General features: G+C 41.6%; 1 protein-coding gene across 5 annotated transcripts in view; it reads left to right on the top strand.

The window, feature by feature from the left end:
- The window catches only part of tbc1d1 (TBC1 (tre-2/USP6, BUB2, cdc16) domain family, member 1), a 46,001-nt gene extending 29,326 nt beyond the window's left edge, over nt 1–16,675 (top strand). For all 5 annotated transcript variants that reach the window (XM_005741157.2, XM_005741160.2, XM_005741159.2 and 2 more), the window contains 9 exons: nt 1,402–1,587; nt 4,484–4,645; nt 5,363–5,521; nt 7,876–7,976; nt 8,160–8,303; nt 10,357–10,516; nt 11,526–11,695; nt 15,952–16,128; nt 16,226–16,675. In XM_005741157.2, coding sequence (XP_005741214.1) covers nt 1,402–1,587; nt 4,484–4,645; nt 5,363–5,521; nt 7,876–7,976; nt 8,160–8,303; nt 10,357–10,516; nt 11,526–11,695; nt 15,952–16,128; nt 16,226–16,429 — 1,463 coding nt within the window. In that variant the 3' untranslated portion in view covers nt 16,430–16,675. The remainder of the gene's footprint in view (nt 1–1,401; nt 1,588–4,483; nt 4,646–5,362; nt 5,522–7,875; nt 7,977–8,159; nt 8,304–10,356; nt 10,517–11,525; nt 11,696–15,951; nt 16,129–16,225) is intronic.
- Nucleotides 16,676–16,681: the final 6 nt, after the last annotated feature.

The raw sequence follows: 16,681 nt of genomic DNA, 5'->3' as shown, positions 1-16,681 counted from the left end.
GTGTGTGTGTGTGTGTGTGTTTTTATGTTATTATGAGGAATATGCAGTACCATAGTGTTAGTTGGGGTAAGTAGGCGGGGAATTAATGTCATCAAGTATTGCAGTTTGAAAGTTTGACATTTTTTCACCTAAAGACAAATTGTCACCAGTCTTCTGCTGAAACTGCAGCAGTTGTCTCTCTCTAGTAAGAAACATGAATCTGTTAAGAGAGTTGTGCGCGCGCGTGTGAGTGTCTTAGTGTCTTTCTGTGTGTGTCAGCCATGAGTTTGCTTTGTCTTCACCTCTTTTATAACTGAAGAGCCATAAATTTGTGTGGTGACTCGGCTGGTTTCAGCATGTCTTAGAAACAGATGATCACTCCACAAATATAAGACTCGTTTTACACAAAGCCCGCCATTGTGATGTGCGTGAGTGTTTTTTGTAGTATTGAAAGGATGACCTTTACATATTTATTTATTTTTTTTCCTCAGAAGAGTCTTTGACAAGATAAGCATCAGATTTACATACCTAAGTTAGGCTAAGGTATGTGTGTACGTGTGTACTTTAGTGATCAGGATCAATCGTGATATTCCCGCGAACTGAAAGAGAAGTGCGATCTGGATAGTTGGTATGTCGTTCCTCTAAACAACACAGGGTATTTTGAGGTTTGGGATCCACCCTGTACTTTGAGGTGGAGTCACACAAACGCTTTTTTTTTTTTTACTTTTTTTTTTTTACTGTCTGTGTGTTGCACCCAACTGTGTCAAATATATCTATGTTTAGCATTTTCTTGTTGTTTTGCATGAGTGTCCGTGAGGTTCACCGAAAGAGAGAGAAAGAAGAGAGAGAGAGGGGTCTGGAAGGCTACTTGAATTTTTTTAGAGACGATGATTTTGTTCCTTTTTATACCAACACGTTTGAAAGTAAGAAGAAGTTGACACTTGCCTCCGTCAGATATGAACAAAAGTTTTGTTCATACCTGTAAACAAAGTGAAGTGTTGAACAAATGTAAATGAAGTGTAAATGAAATGTAAATTTCTTGCTTATTGTCATTGCTAATGGTGAAAGAATCACAACACATCTAACACACAAACCCAGAACTGTGGGTCTGAATCTAATCGGAAGGCCTGCAGTTCTTAAACGGCGTGTTATCTGCTAGTCCAGATGAAGGAATGTGAATGTGCTGCTCATAAATGTTTTTATTAATAAGCTTCTAACTCCAGAAGATATTTGTAATTGTTTCATTTTAAATTGAAATGACTTGGAATGTTTATTGCTTTTTTTTTGCTCAACAAAACTGTTTTTAAAGATACATTTCTCAATCTAAATTAAGATCTTTTTTTTTTACATTTGCTACAGTAAACATCTTGTGCAACATAATCTAATGTAAACTAATATGATAATCTTTTAAATGTCTTTAAGATGGGTCTGATGCCTGTCAGGTTGTGGCCCAGATCGTGGGTGGAGGATCTGGGGACTCGGCGATGAGACCGGTGCCTGAGGAGAAGACGAAGAGAACCAAAGAGGAGCTGAGGGATCTCTGGAAGAAGGCCATCCTGCAGCAGATTCTCCTGCAGAGGATGGAGAGAGAGAACCAGAAGCTACAAGGTGAGCTGGATGAATAAAGGGATTTTTTTTTTTTTTTTTAAAACCAGATACACGCAATGAGCCCACACTGACTTTTGAGATTTATTCATATTTACAAGTAACAACTCTTAAAAAATAGCCCTAAACAGAGAAGTTAAAATAAACTTCTCTACAGTGAGACATATAATCAAACTTTGCCATCGCATTTCACAGTGTTGTGGTGTTCAGCCCGTAATCTACGCAGCAGCTACTCAAGCATCCTGTTGAGGTGGAGAAAAAACTTCAATGTTTGCCTGAATTTGAGATGTACACATCAAAACGAAATGCACACAAAATAGAAAAACTGGATGAGCCAAATGGTGCTTTATTGCTGTGAAAAAGTGTTTTATTAGCCCTTAACTCTAAAATTTTTGAGGTGAATTCGCTCTGTCTACATGATAACATGCAGGTACTGTTTGTTTCACGTGGCTCATCGGTAGTCATTGACTACACGATGAGTTGGTTTCTCTGGAAGCTAAAAAGTAGGACGAGTCTTTGTTTAAGACACTGGCAACACGCCTTTCCAAATGTATGCTCTTAAAGCGTTACAAATTGAGTATACACCTACTTTTCTTTATTTAAAATCACAAACCACAAATGATCAAGTTATATAACACATTATTGCATGTGTGTGCGCGCGCGCGCCCAAAAGTGCTTCCTGGTAGGCACATCTATGGGTGTGCCAAGTGCACCACCTTTTTCCTGACCCAGTTGGCTCATATCTACACCCATCTAGCCATGTGTCATACCTCTGCCTCTATTTATGAACCATAAATTGACAAGCACATGGTGCTAGATTAACGAATGAAGGTCAATATTGATGTAAGAAAAAGAAAATACAGTTGGGACCACAGCCTCACAATTCTGCCTCACGCAGACACTCTGATCGCACTACACAAACACACACCAATCCAAACATTGCCAGCGTGTGGCGGCTTTCTTGGCGCTCTGTAGATTTATTGTGTTTTAGTCTCCCACAGCGTGCACTCCACCTTTCTGTCCGTTATTTGTCAGGGTGGAGCCCGACTCCGTATCCTCCATTCTATGAGTTTATCTCTCTCGCTGCCGCCTGGTTTGTGGGTCAACTATGAAAACACGCGCGTGCACGTCCATCCATGTGTGCGTATCTTTGTCAGCTCCAGGGTGGGTTATCCTATCCTGTTGTGTTTTATCAAGGGTGGAGTTTTCCGGCGGCAGTGAAAGAGAAAGAAAAGAAAGTAGGAAACAAGGAGAAGGCTAGACAGAGGAAAGAGAAGGAGCGCTAGCTGGGCTCCTGCCAGTGTGCCACTCCTGAGTGACGAGACACTGCTTGCTCTGAACAGATGATAAGACAGACGGCATGGCCACAGCCTCAGCATCTATTCTTACTATGGGTGTGTCAGCTATCTGCTCCGTCCAAGTTTTTTCCCATTAATCTAGATTATGCCTTCCAGGTCATTCCTCTACATTTCTGATTTATGTCCCATAAAAGGTATTCATACAGCTTTTTTTCAGTTTTTTTTCTTAGACCGTTTATTTTGTGAGTTCAAAGCAGCCCTAAAATTACATTTCTTAGTTTGTTTAATAAAATTGTGCTGCTAGTCTTTTTTTTTTCTTTTTTTTTTTTTAAACATTCATTCAGCCTTTTTTCCTCTTACACCTTATTTTCCTAGAGTCCTTTGCAGTGCCGGCTGCGATGGGTGGCCTCCTGTCTCTGTCTCTGTCCTCCTGTAATGATGATATCACTCTACCGAGCGCAGCCAAGCTGCAGCTGGTCACTGGGTGGACACCACATTTGAACGGAAAGGGTGGGGACGTCCACAGGGGAAGAGGGAGGGGGTGGTGGTGGGACTATACAGACATGGGATTGACTGAGAAGAAAAAAGAGAGAAGACATGGGTTTTGGGCTAAGAGATTTGGGGAGGGAGAGAGGAAGGGTGTTGTCATAGAGAGAGGAACAGATGAGGGGTGCTGGGTGTGCCCTCACCTTCTTTGATCACTGGTGTCAACATGTTGCAACGGAATTCAGTTTGTGTTTTTCTGTTTGGTTTGTAAACTGTACTAACCTGAAAGTCCAGTGGGAGGTTTTCCTTTACATCGAACCAAAAAAGACAAACAAAAAAGTTTCATAAATAAAGGGGATGTTGCAATTATGTACGTCTCCAGTTATTGCTAATTAGAACGTGTGTGTCTCCATGTGAAAATTAAGGCATCCTCGGGGTATTTTTTTGACTGTGGGTCGTAAACAAGAGCTGTGTCTTTCATAGCTTAGAGCAACACTTTCTGTACTAACTGAAGGGATCTATTGAGAATTCCAGCTACAGGATGTTGCAGAGGGTCGGACAGACAGCTGTGGTCTTATGTTCCTTTGAAGGGGTTGCAAAGAAAACACCCATAGAAGCAGATCTAGTGACAGTAAAGTTTCTATAATCAGCATGGTTAACCACAGTAGAGTAAATTGCACTCTGGATGCCATGTAAAGGGGACACTTTCCTTAAAGAACCTGAAGAGTCATCAAGCAAGTTGTCACCGCTGTTTAGTGATTTTCTTTTCTTTACACTCACTATCACCTGTATCTTCTGACCTTTGCTGAGAAGTGTATTAATGCAGTGCAGCTGCATGTTTCTGCTCATCACTTTGCCACAACAAAGAGCGAACGAAAGTCAGGATTAGTCATTTATCAAAGTGCACGGGTGCTATGTGAGGCTCATTTTAATACGCAAAACCAAACTGAAATCGATAGCGCATAATTTCGAGAGTTTTGAGCAGCGCACATAATGATGAGATGATGAGCTCAAATAGTTCTCAGAAACCGAGTCCTAACACCTCAGCTCCACCAGCAAACGCACAGTGTTGTTGCTTTTTCTCACATGCGTTGTTTGTGTGTTTGTGTTTGTAGCATCAGAGAACGATCTGCAGAACAAGCGCCTGAAGTTGGACTATGAAGAAATCACTCCGTGTCTGAAGGAGGTCACGCTGGTGTGGGAGAAAATGCTAGGAACTCCCGGGAGGGCAAAGGTCAAATTTGACGCCGAGACCATACATACTGCAGTTGCACAAGGTACATACTTGGCTCCACAAACACATGCTCTATATCAGTTCTTCCTGTAAATGTTTATTCTTCTTAAAGTCAGCAGAGATTTTCAAATATTGACCAAACCTTAACGCACAAAGCTCCAAAAACTGTAACTTATCTTCATAACTGTTTTTTAAAATGTGGCAAAAGCAAGGTGACTGAATTCCATGAGGCATTCTACTCACTGTTTTTGGGCACAGTGAACTCGGTGTCTATTCCCTTTGACATTTTTATCTCTGGTGCGTGTCTCTAATCATCAGGCCTTTTTGTTCTGTCCATTTTCTAGTATCAGCATGTTCTGCAGCGTGGACAGGAAGGTTATCTACTGTGCACACGGCCTCGAACAACGAGTCCAACACACGTATTTACACACAGAAAGGTCACCATATAACAAATAGCAGTCTGAGAACCTGGTGAATTAGGGATACAAGCTGGATAATCCATCTGAGAGGAAGCTGAGAGTAAATTTTACATGCAAGAAGCGGGCAAACGGTGATTGAACGATGCTCGGGATATTAGTAGATTAAAGTTATGATGGAGACAACTTCTGTTACTAAGTTCTACAGGCATGTACAAATAGTTAATAACTCAAGAAGGGTAGAAATCCCTTTGGACATGGCTGATGCGTTTCACTCAACATGGTAGCGTTCTGTCCCACGTTTGTCCTCATCACCCTCTCCTTCCTTTATCGTTGTCTGGCAGGTGTCCCAAGGCAACACAGAGGAGAGATCTGGAAGTTTCTCGCCGAACAGTACCGGCTAACACAGACAGTCCCTTCCCGGCCCCCTTCTAATCACACTCCATACAAAGAGCTGCTGAAACAACTCACCTCACAGCAACATGCCATCCTCATCGACCTGGGTAATGCATCCACGGTTAACATGCAGGGTTAAACTGCGTGTGGGTTATCTAAATGTGCCTGGTACATTCGCTTTCCCATGTCGTCAATGTCACAAAAGTGATTTTTAACAATGTGTATATTTTACAAATCGCAGTCTAATTCAAAACAGTAAATAAATAAACACATTTTATGTCATCAGTTAAGTCTAATAACTTTAGTCTAATTGCAGTCGTTGTATGCATAAAATGCCTACACACTTTCTTTTACAGCCAAATGTAAGTTGGTTGTTTCTTTAAATAATATATTTTCTCTAAATGCTATGTATGCCACAAACACTGCCAACGCATTATTAATCCCATTTGAACCCCTGATTACCACTGGTGATCGTTGGCCTGCAGGCTGCCTGTTGAAGAACCTGTAATTTAAAAACAAAAAAACTCTTGAGCTAAACTTGATTCATTGCCTTTTTTTCTGTTCTTATTTATGCTGTTTTGCAACGTTTGGATGACTCCCTGACAGTCACACTTGCAGATTCACACTGGCAGTTTCCTCATGACCTTGGACTGATCCTTTAACGTTGAAGCCCAATCAGGAGCATCGTTTGTGTTTTTGTGTTTAGACAGTCAGTGTCGAGTTCTACTGGAATGACCCAGAGGCGTCTCAGGTTGAACGTGCAGCACAACTGTCAAAAGTGTGTATCACAGATTTTCCCCTTCAGGTGTTCAGAATGAGACTTTCGAAGAGTGAGCCAAACATAACAGGAGCAAGCTGAACGACTATAAGGAGAATGCCTTTAATGGTTTAAGAGCCATATTTACTTAGAAAGTAAAGTGTTTGATTCTTTGTCGTCATACCCTGTACATCTATAACCTTTAATATAGGTGCAACAGCTGATTGTGAGCACGGGAGCCTCTCTAATCCTTTTGTTTGGCACTTCAGTCAGCATGCATACCAAGCATAATCACTACTTTGTAGCTACAGTGCATAAAGGAAAAGAAAACATAAGATTTTAGTTGAACTGTTGCTTTTAAATAATCAATTTGTCAGTCTCTTTGTGTGACGTGTGTGATGTTTATAAATTCACGTAGCCAAGCACCTCATTGTTCCCACTGGTTTATGGTCATTCTTTGACAAGTACTGTGAAAAATGTAAATTTCCTTCTGCGTGATACCAAGAAGTCAAACGTACATAGCAAACGCCACATAAACTGCATATATTCTTTTGTAATTGTCAAACCTCATTTTAACACTTTCTCCCTTAAATGCTCCCAACACCTCCCACCCAAAAACCCACATACACTCACTACCTACACCCCACCCATATAACACCCACATATATATACATAGACACATCCACCCACAGATCTGTCCCTGTAGTGCTTCCCCTCCCTCAGTTTTTGCTTTTGACCCTGTGTTTTTCATGTTATTTACTCTACATCTAATAGGGCAGGGACAGCTGTAACGGCGTGCACATACAAACTGGCGGTTTGCATACATGGTCTAATATAAAGGTGTTATATGCAGTGTGATAAACACAGTGTTTGTCACACTGAAGCTACAAAAATAAGACTGCAGGTAGAAGATTTATGGCAGCTCAAGGCTATTTCCTTCACATAAACAAGCAAAAGAGGAATTTATTTATTTTTTTGGTTAGAATGTAGGTGTGTAACCCATCGCATTCCCACATCTTTTATGTAGCACAATAGACACACTTTCCTCCAGGCAGGGGAGGGAGTCATGACATTATGTTCACCAGCTTAAATCCCCCACGCACATTCCTTTAATATACACTCACACGGTTTTCATTCGGTTCTCTAAAACCTCACATCACTAACTGTAAATCAAGTCCTCAGTCCCCTGACACACATCTGCCAATTACTAGTCTGTCCTTCCTTAGAGTGCTTTTTTGTTTTGTTTTTAAATGGAGTGCATTCCTTATTGTCATTTTTGAAACATACACATCCAATCCACTAATGCACGTTAAGCCTCTGAAGCACGGGGATCGGTTCTCTTTAAAAAGCTGCATTCATCTGTGCGCTTCTCAAGAACCTGTTTGTAAGCGTGTTTGCTCCAAAAGAGTACGTGCATGCAGCTGCACTGAGCTCCTTTTTAACGTCAAGAGCAAAGTGAGAAGTTCTGCATCCACAGCGAAGATCAGCAGTGTATATGCTTTGTTCAAAAACATGGACACACCCAGATGCTGCTGAATAGAATAGAGCGAATTAAAATAAACCATGAGAAGAAAATGTTACACTTCTAAAGCTGTGTCAGTGTTGTTTTCGACTGCGTATCTGGTGCATTAGTTTGAAATAATATTTAATGCAAACTACGGACGTTGCTGAGAGATAATATGCCGCTCCGCTCTTCTCTTCCAGGTCGTACTTTTCCCACACATCCATATTTCCAAGCCCAGCTGGGGGCAGGACAGCTGTCTCTCTATAATATCCTGAAAGCCTACTCACTGCTTGACCCTGAGGTATCATTGAATTCTGTTTTTGCTTTATTTCTGCCTTTCTCCTCTTTCATTCTGCATGTTTCTTTTGATATTCAGTGGAAAAAAGGAAGAAAAAAAAAGCCAGCTGTTGCCTGTCTTTTAGACGTGAGAGAGTTTCCCTCCCCTGTGTTGTCGGCATCAAGTTTGTGGTTGTCGTTTTTGTAGGTGGGATACTGCCAGGGCCTGTCCTTCATCGCTGGAGTGCTGCTTTTACACATGGGGGAAGAAGACGCCTTCGACATGCTCAAATTTCTAATGTACGATGCTGGGCTCCGCAAACAGTACAGGCCTGACATGATTATCCTGCAGGTACAGTGTTCACCCACACAATATTCTCTTGTCAGTGTCCCCAAACAACTTAATCTACATTATGTTTCCCTTTCTTAAATACTTGAATCACATGAGCAAAGCCCTCCAGTTCCAGTGGTTACGTAGTTGAGTAATGTCACTAACTCACATTTTCTGGAATTTGATGCTTCTTATTCTCCTTTTTTTGTTTTTAGATGACACGTCTGCTTACGTTTTCGTTTTCAAACAAAAACAGTGAATTAATGGCCTCTAGAGCGTTGGTGAGGTTGAGACATGGTCTTAGTGCTTGGCATTGGAATTTAGTTGCATTAGTACTCGCCACACAGTTGGTAAATAGTGCTCGTGTTACAGATAACTACGTCATTGGTTTTGAATTCCAGTGTGGGATTGAATTTCATCTTTTGATAGAACTAGAACCAAAAGAGCTACATACTATGGTTAAATGCTAAACAACCTTGTTATCATGCTAAACATCATGTGTTTTGTTCCTGAATTCAAGCGCAGGTCACGTAACAATAAAAAGCTTGTGAGCTAATCCAGGGAGTCCAACACCAGTCCAACATGCGGCATACTCCACAATAATATTGCACAGGACTGTTGCTTTTTCTCAAGCTTCAAACTATGAATATGAACGAAGTGCTGTTACGATCTTGGTGCTCGTGATCCTTAATAAATTCAAAAGGTCCTTGACAGCTTTCCACTTTGTGAACGTTATACACACCTTTTGTGAACAATCCCTCATTTTACTTTGCTGCTAGAATGAAAGTGAACAAAACCAGATAATAACTCATCAATCATTTTGTGGTTTTTGAGGTCAAAACGAGAAATTCTATATTGTCAAAGCAAATATGATGACGGGATGAGGCAGGTTGTCTGCTGTGGTGACCCCAAGAGGGGAGCAGCTGAAAGAATTCCTGGCGAGTCTGGTTCTTCCACACAAACTGTGCCAAATCTGCTGTTAATCAAAGTGATTACAAGCTTTTACGGCAGCACCATGTGGCTCTTTGTGACCAATTTCACTCAGCGGCAACCAGCAGCTACTCACCAGCTGGTTGAGGTAGACACATTTTTCCCTTGTGGTCCGTGGTGGCCACAGGATCTCTATGTTCTAGGTCTGTGTGACTGATTTCATAGTATTTGCAAGGTACCTCATGTAACTGGTTGCATCCTCATTTTCATCCAGGAATAGTGGTTGCCAAGCAGTCAACAACTGGCCTTTATGGCTGAGGCCTAACCTGAAAGTTCTGTGAGGTGCTTAAAAGTTTTTCCCATCCTTGTGTACAAACACTCATATGGCTAACCCCGATCATAAATAACGTGAAATTTAATTAAAGATGGTTTTAAAAATAAACTGTGTTGTTCTCTTTGAGTGTTAAGTGACGATAATACACAGTGAGGCAGCAGCATACACTTAAATGACATCTGCATAATCCAGCACTGGTAAAAAGGCCATTTCCCATAGTGTACCCTGACTAGTTTAAGAGTCACTGTTGTCAGCATTCCAGTTTAACATTAATCTAATCAAAACTTATTTCTTATACCACTTTAAATGAAGGCACTTTCAGTAAACTTGGTGTGGATGTGATCTACCACGGATAACGTTGGAGTTGCTCTGTAGAAAGACAAATTGATATGACCTCACCGCAGCACTTTGTATGAGGGAGTTAGGAAAGTATTCACATTTAGTGCAATACTCTATACTTTGCTATTGTGAATGAACGGAGTGGCTCATTAATGATAAGTGAAAAATTGCTTAAAAAATAATTGTCATACCACACAGGAAGCCCTCGTTTTACCCTCCAAGGAGGTGACCTCATAATAAGGTGTCGTGTTATTGGTCCATTCTTAAACTTGTGTTTGCGTCGTAAACTTAAGGGAAAAAAAATCTTTCCATTTTTTACCAAGACGTTTGTCTTCCTGAATACTCTCTATTAAAATCCTGCAAATGTTCATGTATAACAGATCCAGTTTTTAAAGCATGTGTGAAATAATAAAAGCCCCTCATACAAAGTCATGTTACACCTTTACAACGAAGTGCTGTTGCTCCTCTCAGATCCAGATGTACCAGCTGTCGCGGCTGCTTCATGACTATCACAGGGATCTTTACAGCCACTTGGAGCAGCAGGAGATCGGGCCCAGCTTATATGCCACCCCCTGGTTCCTCACGGTCTTCGCCTCACACTTTCCCCTCGGGTTTGTGGCCAGAGTTTTTGGTAAGCTTTGAAGGCTTTCTATTTCTGCACAGTGGATTTGGTGGGTCGCCGCCTTGTTTCTTCTTCCTGATAGAAGCACAGCAGTATTGACGCATGACAGGAAAAAGGATGACGGGGCGTTTACAGTGATGTTTAGTTATCTCTACTCCCTAGGTATCTCGTCTAATTAGATCTTGAACCCAAAATGCTGAAAGGAAATTGTCAGAGCTAAATGAAATTTTAGTAACTGATTGAAGATAAGTAGTACGATAATCCTGAAAGTTTGGTGAAGGAGATGGGGAGGGACTTCAGGCAAAGTAAAGGATTCAGTTGAGTCATGTGCACACTGAGACTCAGTTACAGTTACTGTTTATCTGTTAAGTGACCTTTTCCTCATTTGTGTAAATGCCATCACGCCCACAGAGGGTATATGTTTTCTGCAGTTGCCTTTCTCTCTACCTCATTCCTTCCGCACTTTTGTTTTCGCGCCTAATTTCTTACATAGTGCTCAGTCATTGAACCAGACTCACTGGCTCCTTGTGCTCATCTGAGCATAACACTTCATTTGTGTGTGTGTTGACGTGCACGAGCGCGTGTGTGTTGCGCTTAGCGGCCATCACATTTGCACTGTCAGGTCTTTGATATCATCTGTGGGGCCCACACCTCTGCTGCCATTCCTTAATCTTCTGTATGATCTCATGCAATCCTGCCTAACCCTTACCACACCCTGATGTATTCACAGTATACACACACAAATGCTCTCTGGCTCTGCAGATTCACAATGGCCTACATTTATGTTTGCTTAAACGTTTTCTGCTGACGTCAAATCATTCTTCCCATTAATGAGCCTTTAAGTTGCCATTAAACAGGGTAAGCTCTGCTGTCAGCACATGTCAGTATTGATTTTTACAATATGTAATTTAAGAGTGCCGTCACGCTAGAGCCTTTTTTAGCCTCCTTTCCCTGTGTTTTCTGGGTTTTTTTCCCCGCTTGCCTCTGTAACTGACCCTTCCTTTTTGTCCTCTGTCAGATATGGTGTTCCTGCAGGGGTCAGAGGTCATCTTCAAGGTGGCCTTAAGCCTGCTGGGGAGCCACAAGCCTCTGATCCTGCAGCACGACAGCTTGGAGTCTATTGTGGATTTCATCAAGACCATGCTACCCAACCTGGGCCTCGTACAGATGGAGAAAACCATCAACCAGGTTAGACAAGGAGACAAAGTTGTTTAGTAATGTGTAACTACTCATTTTAACACTGGAGTACAGAAATCTATTTATTTATTTTTTATCAGTGTGATCTTATGTATGGAGTTTTGGGAGTTATAGAAAGGTTATGAGCCATCGTCCCATTGAGATAATTGAGTCATTGCTGAACAATTGGTCTGGCGTGATTTTTAATTTTCATGTTTGAAACAAAACTAACAACTAGTTGGATGTAGGACAGTGAGAAAGACTTTCTCTATGAATTCCTAAAGAAATATCTGTTCACAATGTACTTGTGTACTTTCATTTTAAAGAGCGAGTGATGCATAACTATTCTAGATAAATGTTAGTCAGCGGTAAAAAGTAACTTCTTTTTTTCTTTCCGGTGTTTTCTATCAGACTCTTGATATTTGGTCTTTTCTATGGTTGAAAATAGGGCTGGGCTATATCATACCGTTTACGGTAATACTGGTGTAATGTTGGGCAACGATAAGAAAATGAAATATCGCAATAGAATATGGGTAAAACGCACATGCGCAGTGCCTTTGTTTACATACGCACATGGCGGCGACGCAGAATGAGAAGAGCGAAAGTGGATCGTTAAATGAAACGGATGAACCAGAATTGGTTTGTAAAAATGCTGCAACTTCAGTGGTGTGGAACTGGTTTAGCTTTCGTCCATCAGATACACAACAAAGCACTATTTTTGGTAGAGCATGCTAGCGGGCCGTCGTTATTACTGTGTTTTTTGGAAAATCAATCCTTTGATTTTTCTGAAAATCGACAGTGCCCCTTATAATCCCGTGTGCCTTATGTATGAATTGTGGTTGTGTTTACTGACCTGGAAACAATTTTATGTCGTACACGGCGCTCGAAAATCGGTTAAATGTTTCAGTACGACTTTGCTAAGCTACGAAGCCGCACCGCTTGATGGATTGTCGGAGCATTACGGCTATCGTAGGCAGGAGCCTCGCGGAGTGATACGTACTGCGCTTCACCATAATATTACCCTATTATGTGTATAACCTCTTTTTAAGTTTTGTGGATATTATACATGGTTATGCCTTTTGGTTAAACTGTCAGCAAGGAATTTGCATTTGAACTGTTAAATTTTTATATAACTTTAACGCACATAAAAAACAGCTGCTTGTTTAAGTGAAAATACATTCATGGGGTTTTTTTGCACTAATAAAGTTGAGGAGTTGTAAAGTATTTTGTCTAGTGTCAATTATATCGTCAGTTATATCGTTATCGCAAATTTTCAAATGTATATCGTGATAAATATTTTTGGTCATATCGCCCTGCTCTAGTTGAAAATGCAGAAACGCTGATTCTACAACAGCCGGTGTGACAAAAATACTGATCTTTTGCACAATTTGATGCCTTTATAACACAAACATTCTATTTAAAATGATCTGAACTTCGTATGTGAAAACAGAGGAACACCTGTTACTTCCTGTGGGACCTAATGCTACAGATTTTTGCAGCTTTCAGTTTTCTTTCTAAGATCTATATTTGACATATGGCAAAAATCAGCTCGTCTTCAATCCAAAGTTTTAACAGATAAAACTTTGGATCGAGGAGGTGGAGAAGATTTATGTAATAAAAAAACGTTTTCATTTATCTCCATAATTCTCCTCGTAACATCTTTGATCCGTTGCTCATACCGAGGCTGCTGGCTTGTGGCTGGCTCTGAGCTCTGGATAGCTTTAGCTTTAGCCAGTTTGCCTTTGTTTGTCTTTGAAATGTCCTCCATGTTCAGCTGTGAGGTTTGTTATAAAAAATTTCCTAGTGGTCCTCCTGCAGTTTATTTTGGCGACTTTGTGCCTTTACTCACACTCATACCAGACATCGTTTACACGATAACCAGCACCGAGCTCATCAGATTAGCTGTTGTAAAACTGGACGTTCTTTTTTTGTCTGTTGTTGCTCTAAATGAGCTCACGAAACTATTAAAACATTTTTACTAAGTTCACGGAACAGATGTGTTTCATTTTGAGATCTGGTTTTACAACTCGCAGCAGTTAAAGGGGACAATTTAATGGCTTCACAATGAGACAAAGGAGAATGATATCCTGCTTGAGTGACAGAGGCTATCAGGGCCAGCCACACCCTGCCTTTACAACAGTGATGAGAGCAGCTGATGGGTGGAGTGTGTGCGAAGTTATGTCAATTTTACCTCATGCGTCACCATTTGGAAAAATACCACGTCAGTAAGATGGGCCTCTCACGCTGATCGACTCGAGTGGGTAAAATCTCATAGTCTTGGTCAGGTTTCACTTTTTAGTGTAATTTATGGTTGCCATGAGAAAATGTTAACCATTAAGGTGCGCGGTAATGTGGCTGTCAGCTATCACTAGGGATGGGTATCGTTTAGGTTTTATCCGATACCGGTGCCAAACCGGTACTTTTGAAACGGTGCCGGTGCTCAAACCGGTGCTTAAAGAATGGAGAACACAAAATTGGTCCAAAAACCTCTCATGTTCAGCTGTTTTTCGTAAAAAGATAACAATGTTAGCCTTTTCTGCAGCTATAGGGCATATATGGTATCACTCTTGGCTGGAAGCAGTGCTTAAACAATGGAAAAAACACAAACTTTGTCCTAAACCTCTCATGTTTAACTGTTTTCCACTTTTTCTTTGGTCTTTTTAGCCTTTTTGGTCAGGGTGAAGGGAGTATCTGCCATCAAACAAGAAGACAGCCGCATGTAGCTATGATGATGTTTGCTAGTTCACCTTACCTGCATTAATGTAATAACGTGGTTAGCCTACTCAACGTAAATTACACACGAACAACATTAAGCTACTCACGCAGAGAAGAACGGCTGCTGCTGCATCATCATCCTCATCATTTCTGCTACACTGGCAGGGCTAGGGGCCAGGACTCTATTCTTCGGGTTTTTGGGGGATGTTGCTCCGGTCCGATAACTGGCAACCCACCCGCAGTAGATGTGCTCGGTATGAGGTCTTGCAGCAAGCTATCAAATACGGCGCATTTCTCGGCTTTAAAAAGAAACGCTATGCGTCGCCAGGTGTTTCATCGGTTTGAGGTGTTACCTCCTTTGACAGTATCACAGTATCAGCTTAAAGCACTTGTTGCAGGCTGCTGAGTTTGCATCCTTTGCTGTGAAGTACAGCCAGACTTTTGACCGCTTCGCCTTGGGCATTTTAATCTGTAGCTCTGCATAAAAGAACGCCTACTATCCTCGGAAACGTAAAATGATAGGCTAGATCTAAAGTGTATCACAGCTCAGGAAAAAAAAGCACCGAAATGTGCGCTGCTTTTCGGTCTGGTTACTACCATTTATGTCAGAACCGATACCGGTACCCATCCCTAGCAATCACAGATGACACAGAGCTAACAACTCATGGTAAGCTATACTTTAGAAGGTACGCGCTTATCTTATAATTTCTATGAGATGGCAAACTGCTTACTTGCCGGTACTTTCCCTCCAGTGCCACTTTTTCATATCGGATTATGTATATGTTACATGTGTTATGACTCACAGTTTCATCTGAGAAAAAAAGAAAAGAAAAGTGGGAGTGAACATACTGGATGTGTGGAGACTCCAGGTCAGTTCATTGTTTTGTAATGCCGAAATGTGAAAAATTCTTTGGTCTGGACAACAGCAGCCTGCTCAGTGTGTGTAATGTGTTGACATTGTAGAGTAAACATCCCCAGTTTCACACGAGGCTTTGTTCCTAGTTTTGACCACCATTGCTGTGAGTAATGATAACGTAATTTTGCTGAGAAACACAAAGTGCCCTCAGTGAAATAAAGGGAATACACGTGAGCAAAAGACTATTTTTTTAATTTAAATATATAGATGTATATGAGAAATCTCAGTTAATGAGCAGCTCTAAACCGAATGTGTTTGAAGTCTTGTTGAATTGTGTGATTGTGCGGCTGCTTTTGTTTACTGCCTCCAAATGTTGTCTTTGGTGAGAACAATTAGGAATAACGACCGAGCTGCAATAATGAGAGCCGAGTTATAAACAGCAGTGCTAAACTTGTGGAGTACTTTGAGTTTCCATTATTACTCAGTTAAATAGTTACAAAGCCAAAGCAAGAGTTTTAGATCAATCAAATCAGTAAAAATAACAATTAAACCCACTTTTAACCTGGTCATATTCCTTTTATATCCTCCTCACATACATTCTTTTAGAATGGTATGACACGATGGAAACACGATTCTCCTGTTTGCAAGCAGTTCAAATGTTCACCCAGCTGAGAGTTATTAAATGCCTCTGCTTCAGGTTTGTGAGATGGATGTGTCCAAGCAGCTCCAAGCCTATGAGGTGGAGTACCACGTGTTGCAGGATGAGCTGCTGGACACGCCCCCGACCCTCAACCAGCACCAGCGAGCTGCGCAGCTGGAGAGGACCAATCAGAGCCTGCGACAGCAGAACCTCGACCTGCTCGAGGAGCTCCAGGTACGCACACACACGCACGCTTGCACAAAAGAAGAAAAGCTGCCTTTGCCCGTTCTTTGTTCCATTAGGTCACCGCTCCCTCGCTGTTCTCACCCAGGTGTCCCACGCTCGAGTGTGCAACCTGGAGAGTCGAGTGGAGGCTTTGGCCCAGGCAGAGGGGCAGCTGAAGGAGCAGGTTTCTGCACTGGAGGAGGAGAAGAAGCAGCTGCTGAACACCATCACACACCTCCAGGGCCTCCTCTCCAGCCTCGGGATAAACGCCAACCCCGACGGACAGGCGCTTCCTTCACTGTCCGTCTGACAGACAGTCACAGCAGCATCAAAGCTGGAGGGCAGAGAGCAGCACGATAGCAGGACTGTGGACTCGCTGCTTCACCTGCTGGCGAGAGTTGATTAATGAGTCTCTGCCTCGATCCTGCCGCCTCTGGAATGTTTTAATAATAATGATGATGATGATGATGATAAGAGGACAGATGAAATAGTGGCAGAAATGGGATTGAGGTTGAAGGATAGTACTCTCTTCCTGTGCTCTAATAAATAAACATAAATAATC

This window comes from Pundamilia nyererei, unplaced genomic scaffold (genome assembly GCF_000239375.1).
Source record: "Pundamilia nyererei isolate P.nyererei 1_Seehausen unplaced genomic scaffold, PunNye1.0 scaffold00107, whole genome shotgun sequence".
Classification (NCBI taxonomy): Eukaryota; Metazoa; Chordata; class Actinopteri; order Cichliformes; family Cichlidae; genus Pundamilia; species Pundamilia nyererei.
The sequence above is the reverse complement of the archived record's forward strand: the minus strand, read 5'-3'. Positions and strand labels throughout refer to the sequence as shown.